The sequence below is a fragment of the Sabethes cyaneus genome, chromosome 3 (genome assembly GCF_943734655.1).
Source record: "Sabethes cyaneus chromosome 3, idSabCyanKW18_F2, whole genome shotgun sequence".
NCBI lineage: Eukaryota > Metazoa > Arthropoda > Insecta > Diptera > Culicidae > Sabethes > Sabethes cyaneus.
The window spans coordinates 132,039,796-132,064,322 of NC_071355.1; the positions used below are offsets into that span (position 1 = coordinate 132,039,796).

Genomic DNA, 24,527 nt, shown 5'->3' on the forward strand with positions numbered 1-24,527 from the left:
ATCCGATGTTTATTCGTGATGTTTAGATTTTGTCGTTCATCATTATTTGTCGGCAGTTTTAAACTGATCATTTGTCTCTTTTAAAATCTATTTAATAATCTAATTAACTTCTAACTTGATTTACATGTGTTTTATTTTAAAAAATCTTATAAATTTTAATAGATCACCTATATAACAAGTGTTTATATAAAAATCGAATTCGTTATTATTGCACTATTATATGTGGAGCCGATAGTAACACAGTGACTGTAGCAATAATCGTAAATAACGTGAATACAAAAAGGCAGAATCTGAAAAAGAGAGAAAAAGAATATAGTTAAATAACTGTCGTATACGAAGATGTTGGGATAAGTCATAAAATTAGGTATGTATATTTAATATGTATATAGGTACCGTGACCGCATATTGCGATCAGCTCCTAATTCCAATCACTCAACCTAAATGGTCAATTTTTAGAAAATCGAGCCAAAATCTGTAGTAAATCAGCATGCATAGTTATTGTGCTATGTGTTTATGTGTCAGTTGTTGAACAATGACTGCCTTTGGGGCTCAATGCACCATAAATTAAATTCGACAGACAGTAGCAAAAAACGCCATTAAAATTTATTTTCTTAGCCGAAGTGCTAAACGTACGATCAAATTTGCTAAGATCATAGCAGTGTGAAAACATATTAGGGTAAATGATTTTGAAATGGACCTAGTCGAATTCTGATCTTGAATGGACCTATTTTTAAATAAGAATTTTAGGATATAATTATCAAGTCTTTGTACTGTATTTAGCTTTTATGTTTATCTTTAATCATTTCTGAACGTAAATATACTAAAATTAAATTAAAATTATAGCCAAAACTACTTTATTGCCGCGTATTTAAAAGTAGCTGTTTTTCAGCGTTTTGGCAGTCACCATAGAGTATTTTCAAACTGTTACTACCCGGAACCCTTCTGGTTTGAAATAAAACAAAGCTCTTAAAATGATGCTAAAATATGTGTAATTTCAATTTAGGTATTTAAAAGTTCAGTAAAACCAGTAAAATCTTCAAATTCCTTAAAAATGTTAACCCCCTTTTTTGATCTTGAATGGACCTAGTATTGATTTTAGAATGGACCTAGTTTTGCGCTCCGAGACATCACTGCCGGTAGCTATCATTGCCTACCACCAACGAACACTCCGTTCTATATTCCATAAAACTGCTTGTTGTCACTATAGTATCTCCGTTTATAATGAATCTATAAGCACGGGATATTGAAAGTAGGCTTGATTTATAGCCTAAATAAAAACTTAATTATATTGATAAAACTAACTATCACTCATCCTTTTTCGTAGTTGCTTCATAGTGTTTGTACATTGTAGCCTCTAGTTTTGAAACTAAAAAGTCTTCCTAATTAGTTAGCTAACATATGTCATTTTATGCTTAAAATAATATAAACTTAATTTGTACAAAATCAGTATTGTACAAAAATTTTAACCATCATTGATTAAAAGATAAGATGGATCAAAAGATAAGAGGGATACTAACTGCCTTCTGTTAAGGGGGCATAGTACCTTTTCAATTTTTTAAAACCTAAATTTTTTTTATTGATTATTTCGAAAGATTAACATTTTAGCCATATGTGTTTGAAGTCGTTTGCATGAATTCCAAATATTGACAAAGTTACAGCTATTTGTACCGCGCATGTCTGGAGCGATTAAACAACGAGTAAAAACTTCAACGCCGTTTTTCTCGAAACCAGGTTTTGAAAGTCGGTACCATAATATCTCAAGAACGGCTCAAGCAATTCTTATGATTCTTTTTTTGTTTGAAAGCCAACAAAATTATCTAGTGTTTGACCCATCCTTTTCTTGATATTGTAATTTTTGTATGCTTTAGAAATGTTTAAAGTCAATTTTTTCGCTTAAAAACCATACTTTTATGTATCAATGTCCGTCATTTTGTTATGTGTTCGGATTCTAAAAAAGGATGGATCAAACACGAGATAATTAGATGTTCTTTCATGTCGTTTTGGAATATTTCAATTCGGATAAGCCCCCAGCGCCAATCCATGGTACCGCAATTCATGGTTTTTTTGAACGACTATCTTCAAGGAGCCGTAGGGGCAAGGGGAAGAGGTTCCCTTATGAAAACAAAATTGCAAATATTAGTATAAAATGCAATATTTCGAATGCAAAAAACCCGATTCAATTTGCCTTTCACGTTATCGAGAAAAAATTATTTGAAATTAGGCAAAAAATATGGTGTAAAAGGTACTATGCCCCTTAAAAAAGAGTTATTTTTGCTTCATTTGCATTTAGCACAAAACCAATTACACCTAAATTTTTCAATTGGATTTTACGTATTTGTTTTAGCACGAAGCAAAAGTGTAATCTATATAATCTATATAAGTAATCTATATAAGTAGAGTAAAATTTTCCCAATTTGTTCGCCCTATGTAAAAAAAATCCCAAATTATGCTAAACGGGACAATTCTTGTATCATTAAAAGTAATACACAGAAGAATGAAACAAGTTATTTGAGAATACAATTCTGAAGATTTATATATAGCTTTATTGTATAGGAAAGTCTAATATTGGAACTTCGAATTGAGTTACGAAGCTAATATTCCAAACTCTATTTAAAGTGGTTATCCCTGCTTAACTATCTACGAGCAACATCGTATAAATGGTTGGAATCAAAATTTTTTTTCATGGACAAATAACGTCCTGTATTTTCCATATAAATACAGCAAAAAGTTTTGCTGTAAGTTTAAGTTTTGACATAACTCAGATGAGAAATAGTTTAAACACGTTAATCAAGCATTACCAAAACACCTTTAGCGCGCTGACCGAAAACCCTAAGGCCAATAAAATTCAACCGGATCCTGTAGTCACAAAATCAGACTCGTCTGAGTAAAAAGAAGCAGCCACCTCTGATGGTTAAGAACGCCAACTTCCTCACCCTCGTGAAACTTTGTGATGCCCAACCGTCCTACAAAATTACCCGGTTTGGCAATAAAATCATCTGTGCGTCAATGGAGGATTTAGAAATTAGGTAAAGGCCTGGATAATGATATGGTGCAAAAAATATAAAATTTGGATCAATATCTGGACCATTTTCGAACTGGATATGCCTAAAAAAATAATATTGTATTTGATAATTTTCTAAATAGTTTAGTTAAAATAATTATGAGGCTCAGAATAAAGTAAATTGTATAATTACCACTAATTAACGAATTTTTCACGATTGCAACGGTTTTATATTCAAAATGTTCGACAGGGGCTGTCGCAAACCTTTAGATACTTTGCAGTAAGACGTAGTCCTACGTCAGTAAAAGTCTGACCTTTCGAAATATGTAGTCACTAAATAAAAACTCAAACCCCACTGTACTTAATAAACTACGTTTAATACAAGTTATATTACATATTTTTAATGAATGGTTTAAATTTTTGAAACTAATAGGCGACATAATTTTTTTATGACGTAGAAATCGTTTCAACCATATCTGAACAACAAGTAATAATAAATTTCCAATATACAAATGTCACACACAGATACATACATAACGCATATCAAGTCACTGAAACATTGTTCAATTGTTGGGCTGACATAAAAACAAGACCCTCGGCGACTGTGACCGATTTCAAATTTTTCAACCGACTTTCATACCTTTCTAACAGAGTATAAGAAAGGTAAAAGCTGTTCAACCTTGTGTCCTATTAATAAATAACATTAGTGTAGTTGTACTATTAAAAAAAATTCTTTGTTATTATTTTGTTCATTTACATGGAAGAAACTATGACAATCCAAATTTAGGTCCATTTCAAAATCAAAAATAGGTCCAATTCAAGATCATGTTGGGTCCATTCAAGATCAAAAAAAGGCTTTGGCAAAAAACGATATATTTAATAAAAGTTTCATCAATTATACATTTTTAAAGTACTGATAATGTAGAAAAAAGGTGGTACTTTCCAACAAATAGTAACATCACCACATATTATTTATAAATGACGAGTAAATTGAGCAGGAGTGCGAGTGGTGGTGTTAAAAAGCGCTAAATAGGTCCATTCAAGATCAATTACCCTACCTTCTTCGCTATTCTATGATAACAAATAGATACAAACATATATAACCGTTCTATATCAAATTTGGCTGAAAATATGCTGAATTTGCGGAATTTATTCCATTAAGGGGACATGAACGACTAAAAATTTTGAAAAAATCATTATTTTTTACCTTTGTTATACTATAACAAAGGTTTAAAAATTGGTCGGAAAACACGAAATTGATCCGAGGCCCGAAGGGCCAAGTCACATATACCAATCGATAGGGTTCGACGATTTGAGCAATGTCTGTGTGTGTGTGTGTGTGTGTGTGTGTGTGTGTGTGTGTGTGTGTGTGTGTGTATGTGTGTGTGTGTGTGTGTGTGTGTGTGTGTGTGTGTGTGTGTGTGTGTGTGTGTGTGTGTGTGTGTGTGTGTGTGTGTGTGTGTGTGTGTGTGTGTGTGTGTGTGTGTGTATGTATGTATGTATGTAATGATTTTTTCTATCGCCTGTTTCTCAGAGATGGCTGAGCCGAATCGTTCGCTATTACTTTTGTTTGAAAGGTGTTATAGTCTAGTAGATCACTATTGAGTTGTTTCGTGACACGATGTTTCGTTTAAAAGTTATAAGCAAAAATGTGAAAAATACGTGACACGGGTTTCTCCGAAACTACATTACCGATTTCTACGATCTTAGTATCAAATGAAAGCCCTTATTAAAGTTAAATTGTTCAGGAATTTTTAATTGAAAACAAACAAGTAGTTTAAAAGTTATGCTTAAAAAACCTGTTTTGACAAGGTAATAATTATCGCCTGTTTCTTAGAGATGGCCAAACCGATTTATGCGCTATTAGTCTCATTTGAAAGATAATATATCCTAATAGATCACTATTGAATGATTTTTTGATTGGACGTTTAATTTGACAGTTATGAGCAACCGTATACACCACACCAAAATTAACAATAATATATAATGATTTTAACCAAGATAAATTACCTAATCTCAATTATTTTAATATCATACGAGAGGTTTTGACGCTACGAATATATATGCAAAATTTCATAAGAATTGGTTTTACCGGTCAAAAGATATTAATCCTCGAACACTCGCGCCAACTTTTATAACACGGTTATTCGCGCGCAAAATAGCCCCAAACCAAAGAAAACGTGTGCACTAGGGTTTTGACTGGGAAAACTTGGTTTTAGGTTTATCGAACCTTTGGAAGAGTTTCTTGAAATTGAAAGCTCTATCGTCTGGTGGAATTTAAAATTTGATTAATCCCCCTAAAAGTAAAATAAAAAAATATTTTTCTTCGTTGTCATTGTGATGTGTTTTGCAAAGTTATAGAGCCTATTATTACAAGAAATTTTGCTAAAGACAGGAACCTTCTATCTCTGCAGCGAAGATAAAAATATCTTATTTATTGTATATGAATTTGTAAAATCAGTTTTTATATTTTTGCTCTTTTTGTAATTTTTCATGTTGTAGTACATGTACAATGTACAAGTAGTAAAAATACACAACTTTGCTGAAATACTTGTATGTTTGCTTGTTTAGGAACTGTAGAACTTTGATTATAAAGAATACCCTAATTTTGACTCCGAATTACTTGACTACCAGCAGACAGATACATTTTAAACATTTTACATTTGTTGATAGTTTTGCTGCATACATTTTCCCAACAATTTAAATTATTAATGCATTGAATAATTATGATATTTTGCTCACAATAAGTTTGTTGAAGAATATACGTTAGTTAAACAACGATTTGTAACTTTATAACAATATGGCGTTGAAAAACCTACACGTGTTGTATAAAATACAACAGCGTGAGTAACCGAAAGTTAATCAAAATTGATGAAAATTATTCAAGAAAACTCTATTGTTGTGATTCAAATAGAATGGCATTACAGGAAACTATGCATAGTTCAGAAACCTATAAACTAGACCTTTACTAGACAATTCATACGCTAAAGGATAAGATTTCTTCTTACAGCTTACTTTTATTTGCACTTACTCAGATTAATAACAACTTATATCCTTAATACTTAATAATAAGTAATAATTAATACTTAATAATAACTTATCCTTACTCAGCAATTTCATGAAAAAAGATCTATCAAAATTTAAGTGTTCCTATTTTGTTCAAATTTTCTAAACTTATTCAATTTTCAAAAATTTTATGTAAACCAACGCACTACGCAACGTTAACCGATAGATGAATTATGTTCAGAAGATGTGTCGATTTCTATCTCAAATAGCAAGCAAGACCGTATAACAAAGGTTCCTTTCACCACTAGGTGGATTAAATCGGGTTTTACCTTTGTTATAGTATATAACAAAGGTTTAGAAATTGGTCGAAAAACACGAAATTGATCCGAGGCCCGGAGGGCCGAATCACATATACCAATCGATAGAGCTCGACGAACTGAGCAATGTCTGTGTGTGTGTATGTGTGTGTGTATGTGTGTGTGTGTGTGTGTATGTGTGTGTGTGCAGCTTATTTTCTATCGCCTGTTTCTCGAATATGGCTGAACCGATTTATGCGTTATTAGTCTCATTTGAAAGGTATTATTGCCTAGTATATCACCATTGAATTGCTTCGTGGTCCGATGTTTCGTTTAAAAGTTATAAGCAAAAATGTGAAAACTACGTGACACGATTTTCTCCGGAACCACACAACCGATTTCAATGATCTTAGTACCAAATGAAAGCTCTTGCTAAATTATAAAAATTTTCAGGAAGTTTTATTGAAAACAAACAAGTAGTTTAAAAGTTATGCTTAAAAACGTGTTTTGACAAGGTAATAATTATCGCCTGTTTCTCAGAGATGGCCAAGACGATTTATGCGCTATTAGTCTCATTTGAAAGGTAATATAGCCGGATAGATCACTATTGAATGGTTTTTTGATTGGACTTTTAGTTTGAGCAATTGAAGTTACTCGTTAAAATTTACAATATTTTATAGCGATTTTAACCAAGATATTCTATCTAGTTTCAATTGTTTTAGTATTAAACGAGAGGTCTTAACACTGCAAATGTATTTACCAAATTTCATAAGGATTGGTTCTACTGGTCAAAAGATATTTAAAAATGATTGATGAAATTTATTCAAGAAAACCTTAATGACCAAACCTTTAATGGGACCATACCTCAAAAACAGAATAATATAGTAAAAATGTGTAATTTTTCAACGGGTGTTTCTTTGCAGCAGTTAATTAATAAAATATAGCACATTTTCTTACACTTTTAGGGTGACCGTGAATCCACCTAATAGGGTGACACAAATTTTTGTTTTTTGAACGCGTCCATAAAAATAGCGTCTACACAAAAATTCTAGAACATACTAAAATAAGCAACTTTGCTGCATATAGTAACTATCTATCTCTTACTGGTTGCGAAATTTAATGATTTGTTTGAAGAAACCACTTTTAAATCAAGCAAAGTAAAGCCATGGGTGTAAACGTCCTTCAGAACTTGGCCCTTCTTTATCGACAGACTTCGCAGTCGGTTATTAGAGTACAGGAAAATGACGGGCTAGGGCAAAGATCCTATTAACTCTGTAGCGACACCGATCAGTCGAGATTCGAACATACAACGACTGGCTTGTTAGGCTAGCATTGTACCCCGAAGCTAACAGCCACTTTAAAATCAGTTCTGCTCAAAAATTCTGTGCACGATGTTTTCATTGCTTTCCTATATCCTATAAAGTAATTTAGTAGGTTAAAATACACTCTGAAAATTGTTTATCGCTAGGATGCATATGGATGATAACTAGCACAGCGTTAACAAACAGTTGAATTAAATTCCGAGGACGTGTCGATTTCTTTATGATCATTTCCAGCTCAAAACGCTAAAAAAGCCAGTTTTTACTCGACTATTTTCGATTGGAATTGGAATTCGAATGTGAAAATAGTTTTTTCTAAACCTAATATTTGATGAGCAGCATTCCAAAAGGTCCAATGTGCAAATGAGAGATTCTCTTTGCATCTCGTCTCTTAGGTTTATTACGGCGGCATAAATGCACCTGAATGCGTCTATTTTGCATGAAACGGTTACTGGTGTTATTGGAAAGCTTAACCTTTAGAATAATTGGGTTGAAATGTATTTACGCCACCGTAATAACGCAAGAGAATCTCTCATTTGCACATTGGACCTTTGACATGTTGGTCGAGATTTCCATGTTTATCTGTAAATAAAAAATAAAAAGGTTTGACAAAACGGGTCTTTTTTTAAAAAGGAGGTACAACCACTAATGAAGGTATCAATCGGCACCAAATTTAAGATTTTTGCTTTCTGACCTAAAATGAACAATCTGACAAAATTTGGTTCAAATCCGTGAAAGTCGATTACACGGTTATCGGATACTTTGCATGTGTTGACTCCAATAGATAATTTTGAGATTTCACATCTGAATAACTTGAGAACGGCTGGGCCTAAGAAACAGTTTATATAAGAATTTAGTTCAAAGTGAAGCGTATATAATTTGACTCTGTCAGTTTTATGAAAATTAAAAATTCAAATACAAATCAAAAATAATACTTTAACTGAAAATGCCTATGTCAAATGACATACAAGATGATATAACAAAGGTTCCTTTCACCACTGGGTGGATTAAATCGGGTTTTTAGTTTAGATTTTGATTCTTCAGTCTTTTCCGCTTATTTTGATACCAAATTTGTTATGATCCGACCACGGGAAGTGGCCGAAAAACGATCATACACATAAGCATTCCAGTGCGGCGTGGAACAACTTCGGTGGAATAAAACGCCGCTCCTGAAAAACCATGATTTTTAAACTTTATGTACCTTTTTTTCAGAAACTACACAACGTATTGAAACAAACTTTTTTTTTGTTTTGTTGGTAGTAGCTTGGCAAAGACTTTTATAACTTTTCAGTTTTGTAAACAAAACACAGCTTGAGAAAAACGAAAAAAAGAAAAATAGATGCCTGAATAAATAAAATTTTGTCTTCTTTTTCTTTTCTTCCACTTTTCCACTCTTCCACTCCATTCCCAAAAATCCTTCTTCATTACTTTCGCTTACCGTCCCTTCATCAATTGTAGAACCATCGTTTCAAAAAATATTAACGAAACAAAGGTTTATTTACCATATAGGGTGACGGATCCATATTTCGCCACATTTATCCATAAAATTTACATGAAACGAAACAGAACAAGGTTCTATTAGTTTAGATATTTGATAACATGAAAATATTATACTTCTGACATTTCTTTTACTGATTCAATCATCATATTCATACTAAATTGTGTATTTTTCTCATTATGGTGATTATTTAAATGTGTATTCTGAGCCCAAATTTCGCCACCCAGTTGCCAAATTTCGCCAACCTCTGAACCCAAATTTCGCCACTTTAGAAAAACCCGATTCAAATAGATTTTAATGTTAAATTTATAAATGAATTCTCTATATTCTTAATAAATCCAGTTGATAAATAGATTTTGCTTCGTTTTCAAGTGATTGTTTATGAAACGTTTTTGGAAACCAATAAAATACCAATAAAACCACAAATAAACCAATGAAAAGCACCAAAATAGTAGAAATATTTTTACATATTGACTAAAATTCACTCATAAAGTAACTTAATTTTCTCTGTCTCCGATAAATATATGCGAATCGAAACTCGAAGGTCTAATAGCAATTGTATCATATAGGCCTTAGGAAACTCTAAGTAAAGCGACGGCATTTTATTCAAGCAATTAAAAAGAATTAAAAATATTTTCTTCTGCATTAACCCCTCTAAGATCAACATTATTCACAGCATCGCAAAATCCACTACAATGGTCGTAACTTTTTATCTTCCAATATTTTTTCACCAAATTTGGGGGATTTCCCGAATATCATTTCTAATTTCATAATATCTAAAGATAATGGCCATATGTCTTATGACCCCGGCGTTATTCCGGAGTTCCCTGGGGTGCCGTAACATGGCTTTTTTAGATGAAGATGCCAAATATTTTAAATTTGTTTGAAATCTGTTGATTTTTGTAACCATATCATCGACTGTGGACATATCAGTTACGTTGCCGCAGTTACGAGTAAAGGGAAATTTCAGCGTCAGTAAAGTATGTCGTGTCGCATATCAAAAAAACATCAGCGGTTGGCGGTCATCTCATGTCTCTCAGAGGCCAAGTGACCGGTTCCGGCCCCGGGGAGGGTTTCTTTTCTGATTCAAGCACGGAACGGATTTCGAAAGAACTTGTCCAGGACCTGGCTTCTGAGAGACATGAGATGATTGCCAATCGCTATTTTGTCGAATGCTGATATTTTTTGATATACGATACGACATACATTACTGATGCTGAAAATTCCCTTAATAGGAACCGGTTCCGGATTCATAGTGTCCCCCCGAATCCGAATGGTGTGCACCATGGCTCGTAACTGCGGCAAAGTAACTGATATGTCCACAGTCGATGATATATTCACGAAAATCAACAGATTTAAAAAAAATTTAATATTTGGCAACTTTATTTAAAAAAGCCATGTCACGGTCCTCCAAGGGACTCCGGACATATGGCCATTATCTATAGATATTATCAAAATAGAAAAGATTTTCGGGAAATCGCCCAAATTTGGTGAAAAAATATTGAAAGACATAATAGTTTTTAAAAGTACCATTTTAGTGAATTTTGCGATGCTAAAAATGATGTAGACCTTATGGGGCTAAGACAATTCATAAATTAAAAAATATCAAGAATCAAAGCACCTTGAATCTACTTATGCATAACTTTTTCCTAATATTTTCTGTCAAATTGACAAATTTTATTACGGAAAAGTCCTGTATGGCCAGACAGGCCTCTATACCCGGACACTAGCGATTTCTCAAAAACAAGGAATGATAAAAATATTTGGAAAGAATAGTAAAATAGTACCGTTTAAGTACTGTTGTTCCATTCTTTTCGAATGTTTTTATCATTTTTTGTTTTTGAGAAATTGCTAGTGGCCGACATGTGTTTTGTATTCCCGAAGATTCCACAATAATAATTCACTTGTCGTCCCTTTGGCATTGAATAGTAAGGAATTTCGTGGAGTCAATGGCACTGAATCCAACTGATGAAGTAATAAAACTCTTAATCCACCTTTAAAAAGTTGTACCGTTAAGGAAACTGTAATATTCAAGATAAATGTTCGATATTTAGTTAACTAACTTTTTTTTATTGATTTTGTTATAATTTCTGCAATTTTATAAAAGAAATGACATAACTAGAGACCATCCAACGAAAACGGTTTAAAAAAAATCAAGTGGCGAAATTTGGATCCATGACTAAAAATGGATACCATATTTCGCCACTTCAATTTTGATGAATTTTTCAAAATTATCCAAAGTTTAAAGTGAAATCAGTATGAAATTAGTTGAAATATTTTACATAGAATTATATTGGTCAAGAATAATTGAATAATGAAACAGTTTGAGCACATTTTTCCCCAATAGTATTTTCGCCTCTCGTTTTGATTTTGTAAAAAAATATACACTTAGTATGAGATAGTATTTTCAAATTGTAATTATAATATGATAAATTAATAACAAGCCACAGGTATTAAATATTTTTGGTAGTACATGCCCTTAATTTTGCCAATTCGTTAAATAATTTCTTTTAAGTCGACCATAAATATGCAAAAAAGCTTTGGAATCATCAAACTGGCGAAATATGGCTCCTGGCGAAATATGGATCCTCTACCCTATTCCTCCTCGGTGGAAGTCAGTTGCACAACTGCAATCAATTTAAATGCAAGAGAAACGCAACCCCTTTTACTTATTTAGATCTCTCCCCCCCCCTTGTAAGGCGTTCACCCCTTTTCCTTTTGTCAACTTCCCAGTGCTGATTCCCTAATGCCAAGGAACATTTGTGCCAAGTTTGATGAAGAATTGTCCAGGCATTTCAGAGTCATGGTCTTCCCCCTGTTATGGTATAAGGTATAAGGTATCAACATTTGTGGCTCGAGCAGCACGTTCTTCACAATCGTGTAGAAGATTTGTACCATGCCCATCTTGCCCGTGTCATCATTTATCTGATGAGGACGGGAAGGAAAACAGAGGGAATAGGAAGGGGTGGATAGAGAATTTAACAAATACAAAAACACATAGATACCGAGTAATTACTGTACCCCCGAGGGGGTGCTGTAATCCTTGGTAGTTATATTATCAATAGTACACCCCCTGGGTGGTATACACATGATAATTAAGAGCCTTACCGGCCTATACCGGTTTCGGTAAGAAACATCAAAATGTCTCGCAATGTCAGTTTCCTGAAATTCGATTCATTTAAGATGTAAGATCCGAAGATCTTCTGACGTAATTGTACTACTGCAAGGCAGTTGCAAATTACGTGATACGGTGATATAACTACGTGTACCGTAGTTGGATTCACATAAAACACAGTACAAGATTCAGCAAGCTGAATCATAGCCGTGTGATAATTAAGGTTCAAACACGCATCATTAACTCTAGGAAATTTCAAAAGCAGTTTCCACGCTCAAAAACCAAAGATATGTTCACGAAAATTTATCATGATGTTCTGACAGACGCAAACAACAAAATGATAACTTTCCGCGAACACCCCCCATGTTCCGAGCATGAGAACCGCCCTCGAAATCCTACAAATCAATTACGCATGTTTGAACCTTAAGTATGCAGCGACCGGTCAGTGATCTGACAACCCGGAAAAAATAACTATAACACGAATATAAAAATTATTGTAACAGTAGGATACAAAATACAGTAAGAACGATAAAACTAATCGTTAGAGAAGATAACCAAACCATCAAACTTATTGTAGTCTACCATAACTTTCATGATTTTGAGAGATTCTACCATAAAAATGACGGGTTGTTAAGTATCTTAACAATAAAAAATCTATTTTTTCGCGAACAAAAATTTTCATTTATTGTGAAAATTATCGTCCTCTCAAGGTAATTTTTTTAAGCGACAAAATATAATATAATTATAAAAGACAGTAAAATTGAGATGACATATGGCCAATTCTATTGGATAAAATAAGAAGCAAAAATATGAATAAAATTTGGATTTGAGACACTTTTACAATAAATTTACCATAAGTTTCAATGTTCGTAATAAAAAGTGTTGTAGACGCATTGTTTCTACTACAAAATTTAATGTAAATTTTTTTACGGGAAGTACACTGCAATTTAACCTAAGGTGTTGCAAAAGAAATTTTGCCACCTTGTTACAAGGCTGATATCCACCGCTGAGCAACATTTATACCTCTTACCCCAACATCACTGAAAGACATAGCAAACAGAATAGGGATATCCACGTTGCGCCTGCTATGTTGCCCCTGTTATGACCGCCCTCCTGTTATGAACCCCCTCTTATCAACCCCGCATTGCTGATTCTCTTATATCAAAGAACATGTGTGCCAAGTTTGATAAAGAACCGTCCAGGTGTTTCACAGTTATGGCCTCCCTCCTGCTATGAACCACCACCCCCCTCCTCTTCTTGTCAACCCTTCAGTGCTGATTCCCTTATGTCAAGGAATATGTATGCCAAGTTTGGTAAAGAACCGTCCAGGCATTTCAGAGTTATGTACCTCCCCCTCCCTGTTTTTTTTCCATGTGTGGACTCATTACTGCGACCAGTATAGTTGATCTATTGTAATATCGCCCGGGTGTTTGCTGTATGACCTGCACTGCATTTCTTTTTGCTATAATCGCTATTGAATGAGCGATATGCTTATTTTAAATTGTATGCGTGCTTGCGTGTATTGGGGTTTACCCTTCCTTCAATGCTTGATCTACTTTACCCACTTATTCCTCGCTGCCAGCACTATCCCATATTATAGCCGTCCCTGGCGAGGACTCATTCGTACCTCTGACCCAGTACACTTAACTATAGGAGGGACATTTGCACTGTCAAGAGGCTTGAGAGAGTTAAATATAGAATTCAGCACGAAGGAAGTGTAAATGGAGGGACCTGAGAATAAACCCATGCTAAAGTCACTTGACATCGAATGGCTTGATTCTACTAAGATTCGAACCCACGACCACTCGCTTGTCAAAGCAGACTCGGCAAACTTGCGGCTACGGAGCCCCCTCCCTGTTACGACCCCCCTCTTATCAACCTCGCATTGCTGATTCTCTTATATCAAGGGACATGTGTGCCAAGTTTGGTGGAGATCGGTCAAGGCGTTCTGGAGTTATGGTGGAATATACAAACGCTCACTTACACTTACACTTATATATTTAGATTTCCATGACAGAAAAAGATACAAGCGATGAAAAAAGTCAGTTTTTGTCATACCCCCGGACAACCCGGAATATCTCCGGTGTCCGCTGACTATTGCAAATTTGGATTCCCAAAAAAATAATTATAAAAAAATAATTATAAAGAAAAATAAAGAGAATTTTCCTGAAAGTTTCAACTTTCTATCTCTTCTGGAAAAAAATGTGGGATTTATTGGGTTAAGAGTAGCAGGTCATTCTCAGTGTGCGTATTCCATTGATCAAATTCTTGATGATGATCGTCAAATGCAGGTCAGTTTGGGAAGGAAAGGAATGCTAGTCCGACACTTGCTGCTAGTAGAGACCGATGATTCCTCTGCATCATCCACAAATGTAAAAGGAAGACGTTTTGAATGGTAAGGTGTAGGATCCGGATCCACCAAGATCGGTGGTGGGATCATTGTTAAGAGAGTTTCGCAAATGAATGCGAGAATTAGTAGAATTCTCCAGGTACGTGTGTAACTTCTAATGGAGTAGCGGGAGCTTAAGAGAGTTAAGCTTAAGAGTTCCTTTTATAAAAAATGCGAGAATATTTGGTACATTTTTCTAGGTAGAGTAAGCAGAAATCATGTGGATTTTCCTTGAATAGACGAAGTTTCAAGAAAAGTGAACTTTGTGCCAAAAACAAAAGAGCTCTACGTTTTTCTCGATAGTTAGGCGGTAGAATTTTGCAATTGGCTGATGCAATCCAATGAAGGAAAGTATTCGTTACAGTTGTGTTTATCAATAAAATATTCAATTAATTAACAATCGGGGTCGTAGTGGGATTAATAAACTTTATCTGTATACACACCAGGTGGCTGAAGACAAAATTTACGCTCTGGGCAACCCCTTGTGGTGTTTTGCCAATATCGATAAGATCGATAACTATCCGATATCGTATCGGTTCATATGTTTCACCAAGTATTTTGTCATCAAAGCAAACGGTGCTGCAGTCATTTTTATAGACCACTAGCTGACCCGACAAACTTCGTATTGCCACAAATTAAACTGTGTTGTACAGAAATCGTGAATCTCGCATGACCTTTGTCACAATCTCGAGTTTTGCAAGTTTCTTAGGAGTTCATGGGTGTTTTAATATACAAATTTTCCCAAATTTAAATATTCGTCATCATTACAGACCATTTCGCCGAATACCATTTTACGGAACACCTATTCTCGGTTGTCCATAACGCGAAATGTAGAGTTTCGCACAAAAACCTTATGCGGGATGTACTATTTCACGGAAAATCTTTTCGAAGAAAGTACCATTTTGCAGGAGTGACCCAACTGAAGGAAAGTAATAGAGGCCAGTAGATCTAGGAAAATAAACAAACCTAAATAGAGGTGATCTCTACGGGGGGCCAACTGCGGATTTGAAAAATACGGTGTAGAAGTTGAAAGAAATTTGACAGATTTCTATCTTACTGTTGCTGTTGTTGAGGGTTGCTTATCGAATGATGTGCGCAAGAGTATTCTTTTGATGGATTTGGCTTTTGCTGACAGAAGCGTTGGAAATCTCCCAAGAAGAAGTCGATCAACACTTGGATGAGATGGTTTCCAATCAGCCTCCTAATGCTAATGCCTCCCAGTTGGCTTCGAGGTATGACGCTGGCCTAATAAGCCAGCGTATGTTCGAATCTCGACAGGGAGAGGCTGTTAGAGTCAATAGGATCGTAGCAACTGGCCCTGCAATTGTCCTGCACTCTAACAGCTGGCTGCGAAGTCTGTCGTATAAAAACAGAAGGTCAAGTTTCGGTAACGGAATTTAGCACCTAGGCTTTGCTTTGCTTTTGTCGTGCTAATACAATAGTCATGATTAGCAAAATAAATACGTCTTCTACACGAACTTGCTATAACTGTGGTCGAACCGGACATATTGCGTTTCATACATTTGTCTTGCTCGTGGTAAACAATGTATAAATTGCAGACATCTGGTCATTTTAAAAAGTTGTGCCGTAAACCAAAAGCTCGAGACAGGAATAAACATGTTCGGGCAATAGAAAACGGTCAATCACCAGGTGTTTCTAATCGTTCAAACAATAATGAAGTCTGCGCTGTTGAGAATCACGAGAAATGCTTTCTACTCTGGAAATGAATTAAACGTAATACAATGCATAATTGGCGGGGTACGTATTTAAATGCTTATCGACTCTGCAGCAGATGCAAATTTAATTAATGGTAAGACATGGTTCAAATTGAAAACGGAAGGTGTAACTATTTTTTCCTCGACAAAGGGGTGCACTCGCATTTTCGGACCATATGGTGGTAAAGTAATACTCCGCTAGTGATTTTGGGTTTGTAAACAAAGTTGATCGTGCTGAATTTTTGGTCCAACGTTGTTTGCTTGGGGACGAAACGGCAAAACAGCTTGGTGTTTTGCAAAGTTGGTCTACAAGTAAATAATGTGGAGCAAGCTCTGTAACCCTTTACAAAAATTGAGGCAATCATGGCACATATTCACATACAGGCTCAAGCAGTTCCCATTTTCCAACCAATGCGACGAATTTCGTTGGAACAGACAGTTAAAAGGAAATTGAATCAATTATTGAAGCGAGACATCATTGAACAGAAACAGGGATCTATAACATGGGTATCGCCTCTAGTGGTGGTTGGCAAGGTCAACAGAGAACCATGTTTGTGTTTAGATCTCCGTCACGTCGACGAAGTGGTTTTAAGAGAACATCATCCCCCATGCCCATCATTGATGATCAGATCTCACGCTTAAGAAGAGGATCCGTCCGGAGTAAATTGGACATCCCAGAGGCGTTCCACCAGATTGAACTGGCGGAGGACTCGAGGGACATAACAACTTTTATTACAATTCGGGGGCTGTTCCGTTTTAAGCGTTTGCCATTTGGACTGATAACAGCGCCTGAATTATTTCAAAAAGCATTGGACGAAATACTCTCAGGATGCAAAGGGACACAAGGGTATCTCACGACATAATCGTACACCCAAAACTGGGGGAGAATATTTTGTTGTTTTTGAGCAATGATCTATTACTTTTTTCATCTCATGACCGTACATTAGATGAAAAATCTGATTTAATCAACCTAATGGTGAAAGAAACCTTTGTTATACGGTCTTACTTACTGTTTGAGATAGAAATCGACACGTCTTCGGAACATAAGTCATCTATTGGTTAACGTTGCTGGTCGCGTATCCGCGATAGAATGTTACTCTTCAACCGGTTCGCTGAATGCAGATCAAATTCGCCACCTATGCATCGAATAATTTCGACTCCACTGCACTGAAACTGATCGACGACCACGATATAATTAATGCTATAAAAGGCTTGTTACAACATCATCGCACTCTCTTATTCCATTACGCCGTAGTACAGGGAACGTCAGGAAACTACTTACCAGTGTACTTTAATGTAAGGTTCATTATAGATTTAAAAATTTAAAAAGTGGCTTAGTGTGGCAGTGAAATATCCGAAAATTCTTGAGTTATCGCTATTGGTCCTTCGAGCCGGATTAACGTGACACTCCGTTCATCCACCATCGTCGGATATTCTGCTGAATAGCTGCTTGACATCGCCATTTTCCACGCGGCGTGCTGCCATTACTGAATTTGTTCAAGGCATTTAATTGCCTCAAGAAGGTAATTAGATTTCCAACTGCTTTACCCTTTCCCGTTTGAGCTACGCGGTCTTTTGTGTTGCAGTTCCGACTAAATTATGTCAACGGAACGACGAATCAAATGGCTAAAATCACGCCTACGCAGTATCCTGACGTCCTTCAACCTCATCAAGGATTTCGTCGACAACTACGATGAAACCATCAACGCTGCGGAAGTTCCTGTCCGACTTGAAAGCTTGATCGTGTTATGGGCAGAATACAACAAAATCCAGTGCGAATTGGAATCGCTGGATGAAGCTACGATCGACGATCAATTAAAGCAACGAGTGGAGATCGAATCTCATTATTACAAGGTCAAAGGATTTCGGTTGTCCGTGAATAAAACGCCATCGACACCGTCCACGACGCCTTCGAGTTCTTCGAGCACTCAATTCCCTCCCTCGACATCGCACGTACGTCTACCGGATGTGAAACTTCCCATATTTAGCGGCAACCTCGATAGCTGGCTAAATTTTCACGATCTCTACATTTCCCTGGTTCATTCGTCGCACGAATTGTCCAATATCCAGAAGTTTTACTATCTCCGTTCGTCACTTGACGGTGATGCCCTAATGTTGATTCAGCCCATCCCACTCAGCGCTAACAACTATTCCGTTGCGTGGAATTTATTGGTAGAGCATTTTCAGAACACGGCACGGTTAAAGCAATCGTACGTTGATGCACTTTTCGAGTTTCCGCCTTTAAAACGAGAATCAGCTGCGGAGCTCCATTCGTTAGTTGAAAAATTTGAAGCAAACGTCAAAATTCTTCAGCAACTGGGCGAAAAAACCGAGTTTTGGGACCTTTTGTTGATACGTATGCTCAGTACTCGGCTTGATGCCACAACCAGAAGAGACTGGGAAGAATACTGTGCCACCCGCGATGCAGTTTCGTTTTCTGATCTGACAGCATTTATTCAAAGAAGAGTCACAGTGCTGCACACCATAAGTGACAAACCAATGGAGTCTTCTTCAACCGCAATGTCCAAAAAGCAACAAACGTCTCGCCCACTAGCTAGCCATGGCGCGACTTAATTCCCACCAAGGAAATGCATCATTTGTTCTGGGCAACATCCTCCATACATGTGTGTTAAATTCACAAAAATGGATATTGAGGAGAAGGAAAAGGAGGTGCGTCGTCTTCAGCTTTGTCGAAACTGTTTACGTAAGGGTCATGCCGGGAAGGATTGTCCGTCAATTAGCTCATGCAAAAAGTGTCAAGGCCGTCATCATACTCAATTGTGTCACAGTGCATCTCGAAACAAATTTTCATATCTCCCTAATCAAGTGAATCATCAAAGTGAATTACCATCTACTTCTGCTTCTGCAAACCAGCTTCAACCTACTGCTCATTCTTCTGCTACGCGGAATCGAACGAGTGTTTTACTTGCCACTGCTATAGTGATTCTGGTCGACGATAGTGGGACACGCCACGCTGCACGGGCGCTGTTGGATTCTGGCAGCGAATGCTGCTTTGCTACTGAAGCATTTTCTCAACTAATCAAAACGCAACGTACGAAAATCGATATCCCAGTTGCTGGTATTGGCCAATCAGCTACACATGCTAAGAAGAAATTCTCATCCCTCGTTTGCTCTCGCATTAACGACTATTCTACGACTGTTGAATTCCTCGTACTTCCCAAGGTTACGGTTGACCTTCCGGCAGCTTCTGTTAACATGTCAACGTGGAAAATACCATCCGATCTACAATTAGCAGACCCCTCATTTTACAAATCAAATCCAATCGATCTGATTTTAGGGGCTGAAATATTTTTTGAGATCTTCAAACTGTCGAATAAAATTTCCCTTGGAGACAACATGCCAATGCTTATTAGTTCTGTTCAAACTAGTTCTGCAATATCGCCAATAACCGCCAACGTCGCCTCAGTTACCGAAGTACACGAGCTAATGGAACGCTTTTGGAAAATTGAAGAAGACAGTGCTGTACCCCATCATTTGGTTGAGGAGGCTGCATGTGAAGAACATTTTCAACGTACAGTAACTCGCACCCCAGAAGGAAGATATATCGTACGTCTACCACTGAAGGATGACCTACTGAGAACTCTCGGTAATAATCGCAACACAGCTATCCGTCGTTTTCACTTACTAGAACGACGCTTGCAGCGGGATCCAACTCTTAAACATCAATATGTTGATTTCATGCTAGAATATGAAACTTTAGGACACATGCGACGCGTAATGAACTGCGAAATTTCATCTCGTCCCACATTTCATTTGCCTCATCAAGCAGTGATACGTGAAGACAGCACCACAAATAAGGTACGGGTAGTATTCGATGCGTCATGTAAAACGAGCAATGGCCCATCCCTGAACGACGCACTACTGGTCGGACCGATTGTGCAAGACGATCTTCGATCCATAATCATGCGAGCGAGAATTCACCCCGTGATGCTCATCGCAGATATAAAGCAAATGTATCGCCAAATCCTAGTAGACGAGCATGACACTGCTTTGCAACGCATACTTTGGCGAGCTTCACCAAACGACTCCCTCGAAACTTACGAATTAAAAACGGTGACATATGGAACAGCTAGTGCTCCTTATCTAGCCACACGAGTGCTACAACAATTAGCTGATGATGAGCAAGTAAACTTCCCAATTGCAGCAAAGGTTCTACGTAAAGACTTTTATGTGGACGATTTGTTTTCCGGTAGCAGCACTGAAAGTGAAACGATAACATTACGAAAACAACTTGAAAGCCTTTTGGCAAAAGGAGGCTTCCAGTTACGTAAATGGGCGTCGAATAAACCAGCGGTTTTAGCGGACATTCCACGAGAGAATTGCGCTCTACAACAATCCTTCGACTTGCATCGGGACCAGTGCATCAAAACACTTGGTATTCATTGGGTACCTGCGATCGACATTCTCAAATACAACGTAAACCCACCGAAAACAGACTTAAAATCAGCACTCACAAAACGCATCGCCCTCTCGGATATCGCACAACTATTTGACCCGCTTGCCAAGCGGCGCTTGGATTAGTAGGTCCCGTTGTAACTACTGCAAAACTATTCATGCAGACACTTTGGACACTCAAAGATGAACACGGAAACATTTGGAGCTGGGATAAAGAACTGCCAGCATCTCTACAAAATCGTTGGAATATGTATCACTCGCAGCTGCCTCTTCTAAATCAACTAAAAATTGATAGGTTTGTCCTTTGCCCCAACCATACATCGGTACAGTTGCACTTGTTCTCAGATGCATCTGAACTTGCATATGGCGCAGCCGCATATCTTCGATCGGAAAACTCAACAGGAGAAATAAAAGTGGCACTGTTAACTGCAAAATCCAGAGTAGCTCCTCTTCAAAAGCAATCCATTCCGCGATTGGAGCTATGCGGCGCGGTCCTTGCCGCAGAATTATACGAAAAGGTATCAGCATCTCTCCCACCAGAAGCTAAAGCCTCTTTCTGGGTAGATTCGACAACCGTTCTCAGTTGGCTCAATGCACCACCATCGAAATGGAATACCTATGTCGGGAACCGCGTTTCCAGAATACAACTCAGTACCAAAAATTGCACTTGGAGACACGTAGCAGGTCAACAAAATCCTGCTGATTATATCTCGAGAGGAACCACGGCTGAAAATATCCTCAACAACGAGCTTTGGTGGAACGGTCCAAAATGGCTGCAACTTGATGAAAACGCGTGGCCTATCCATCAACCAGAAGACGTCCTACCAGTAGAATCCACCAAAGAAATGCGAAAACCAAAAACAATCTTGACAGCAGTGACTGAAACTTCGTTCATCGACTCTTATGTCAGCAAGTTTTCTAATTATCAGCGTTTGATCAGAGCAACAGCTTATTGTCAGCGATTATTGCACAGCCAGAAACATCGATTTACATCGCAAATGCTCTCTACAGATGAACTCCGACAAGCAGAAACTACTCTTATCAGGTTGGTTCAACAACAGACATACGCAGCAGAATGGTCCTCTTTGCAGCAGCAGAAAACGATGCCGAACAAATCTCGGCTCAAATGGTTCTCTCCCTTTCTCAGCTCTGACCGATTAATTAGAATCGGCGGCCGACTTTCTCACTCGCAGCAGACTTATGATAGCCAGCATCAAATAATTCTTCCTTCGTCGCACCCTCTATCGGAACTGTTAGTTCGCAGCTACCACGAAAGAAATTTACATGCCGCTCCCCAGTTGCTTATTAGTTTACTTCGACTGCGCTATTGGATCACAGGGGCCAGAAACCTGGCTAAGAAGATAGTGCACAATTGCATCACTTGCATCCGTGCTCGCCCAAAGCGCATCGAGCAATTCATGGCAGAACTACCTGCAGCTAGAATCACCGCCGCAAGACCATTTTCTACGACTGGCATCGATTACTGGGGACCGATATCCATCCAACCACCATATCGACGGAGCAACCCGCGAAAAGCCTACGTCGCGGTATTTGTGTGCTTCTGTACAAAGGCAGTTCATCTAGAACTAGTAGCAGACTTAACAACCGCTAAATTTCTGCAAGCTTTAAGATGATTCGTTTCACGTCGAGGTTTATGTTCGGACATTTATAGTGATAATTGTCGCAACTTTATTGGAGCCGCTAATGAACTTCGACATCTTCTACAAAGCAAACAATATCAAACGGCGTTTCAAAAAGAATGTGCCCATCGCGGCATTAAATGGCACTTTAATCCTCCTCGGGCGTCTCATTTTGGGGGGCTCTGGGAGTCCGCTATTAACTCGACACAGAAACACTTTATTCGTGCACTCGGAACCCAAATGCTTCCGTACGATGAAACCGAAACACTACTTTCTCAAATCGAGTGCTGTCTAAATTCTCGACCGCTAGTACCGCTTAGTGACGATCCATCCGATCTTGAGCCACTCACCCCAGGCCATTTTCTCGTCGGCTCTGCATTGAAGGCTGTTCCGGACACCGATGTAACCGAGGTTCCTTACAATCGACTGAAAAAGTGGCAACAAGCGATGGCACCGAGAGTACTTGTCAACACTGCAACCTCGTCACAAGTGGTTCGATCCACCCGTACCCCTTGCTAAGGGTCAACTCGTCGTTTTATTGGATGAAAATCTTCCACCGATACAATGGCCGATGGCAAGAATTGATGATCTTCACCCAGGATCCGACGGTATAGTTCGCGTTGTCACGGTTAAAACATCTCATGGTCGATACAGACGTCCAGTGACGAAAATATGCCTGCTGCCAATTTCACTACCAGAGGATAAACAACCAGCTTCCGCAACCACGCAGCATCCAAACACCACGGCGATGCAGATGAAACCTGAAATAAATTAATAATACAAGGCCCTTTGAAAAAAGGGACAAGGTAAGCACCTGTCCAAATTGATTACTTTCCCAAAATCCCGCTACCGGGTCTTCTCTTGATTGCTAGGTCTAATAACTGCTAATTGATGGAGCGAAACAAAACATCTACATCATCGATATCGCTGCGATCATCTTGTGTCAATGAACGTCGGAGTCGGAGAGCTTTAGTATCAGAAATGTGATTTCTGAAGGGGCCAGAATGGTCGCGTATCCGCGATAGAATGTTACTCTTCATCCGGTTCGCTGAATGCAGATCAAATTCGCCACCTATGCATCGATAATTTCGACTCCACTGCACTGAAACTGATCGATGACCACGATATAATTAATGCTATAAAAGGCTTGTTACAACATCATCGCACTCTCTTATTCCATTACGCCGTAGTACAGGGAACGTCAGGAAACTACTTACCAGTGTACTTTAATGTAAGGTTCATTATAGATTTAAAAATTTAAAAAGTGGCTTAGTGTGGCAGTGAAATATCCGAAAATTCTTGAGTTATCGCTAGTTGCGTAGTGCGTCGGATGGTTTACATAAAATGTTTGGAAATTGAATAAGTTTACAAAATTTGAACAAAATAGGAACACTTATAAGTTTTGATAGACCCTTTTTTCATGAAATTGCTGAGTAAGTATAAGTAAGTTGTTACTAATTCGAGTCAGTGCAAGTAAAACTAAGTTGTAAGAGGAAATATTATTCTTTAACATATACATAGCGTAGTAAAGGTCTAGTTTACAGGTTTTTACCTTTGTTATACTATATAACAAAGATTTAGAAATTGGTCGAAAAACATTAAATTGATCCGAGGCCCGGAGGGCCGAGCCACATATACCAATCGACAGGGTTGTGTGTGTGCGTGTGTATGCGCGTGTGTGTGTGTGCGCGCGTGTATGTGTGCGCGCGCGCGCGTTTGTGTGTGTGTGTGTGTGTGTGTGTGTGTGTGTGTGTGTGTGTGTGTGTGTGTGTGTGTGTGTGTGTGTGTGTGTGTGTGTGTGTGTGTGTGTGTGTGTGTGTGTGTGTGTGTGTGTGTGTGTGTGTGTGTGTGTGTGTGTGTGTGTGTGTGTGTGTGTGTGTGTGTGTGTGTGTGTGTGTGTGTGTGTGTGTGTGTGTGGTGTGTATGTGTGTGTGTGTGCGACGTAACTTTTCTATCGCCTGTTTCTCGGAGATGGTTGAACCGGTTTGTTCGCTATTGACACATTCCAAGCGCATCTATCCCATGAGAGCAAATTTTGAAAGTAGTAATATTAAAAATATTTGTATGTAGTATGTTCAAATATACTATAAAGCTTACAAAAATCCTGAATTGTCATACTGTTTATTGACAAT

General features: G+C 37.7%; 1 protein-coding gene across 1 annotated transcript in view; it reads right to left on the bottom strand.

Moving 5' to 3' along the window:
* Positions 1–205: 205 nt before the first annotated feature.
* The window catches only part of LOC128740154 (neuronal acetylcholine receptor subunit alpha-7), a 245,072-nt gene continuing 220,750 nt past the window's right edge, over positions 206–24,527 (bottom strand). The window contains exon 13 of the mRNA XM_053835680.1: positions 206–290. Within this exon, the coding sequence (XP_053691655.1) occupies positions 206–290 (85 nt within the window). The remainder of the gene's footprint in view (positions 291–24,527) is intronic.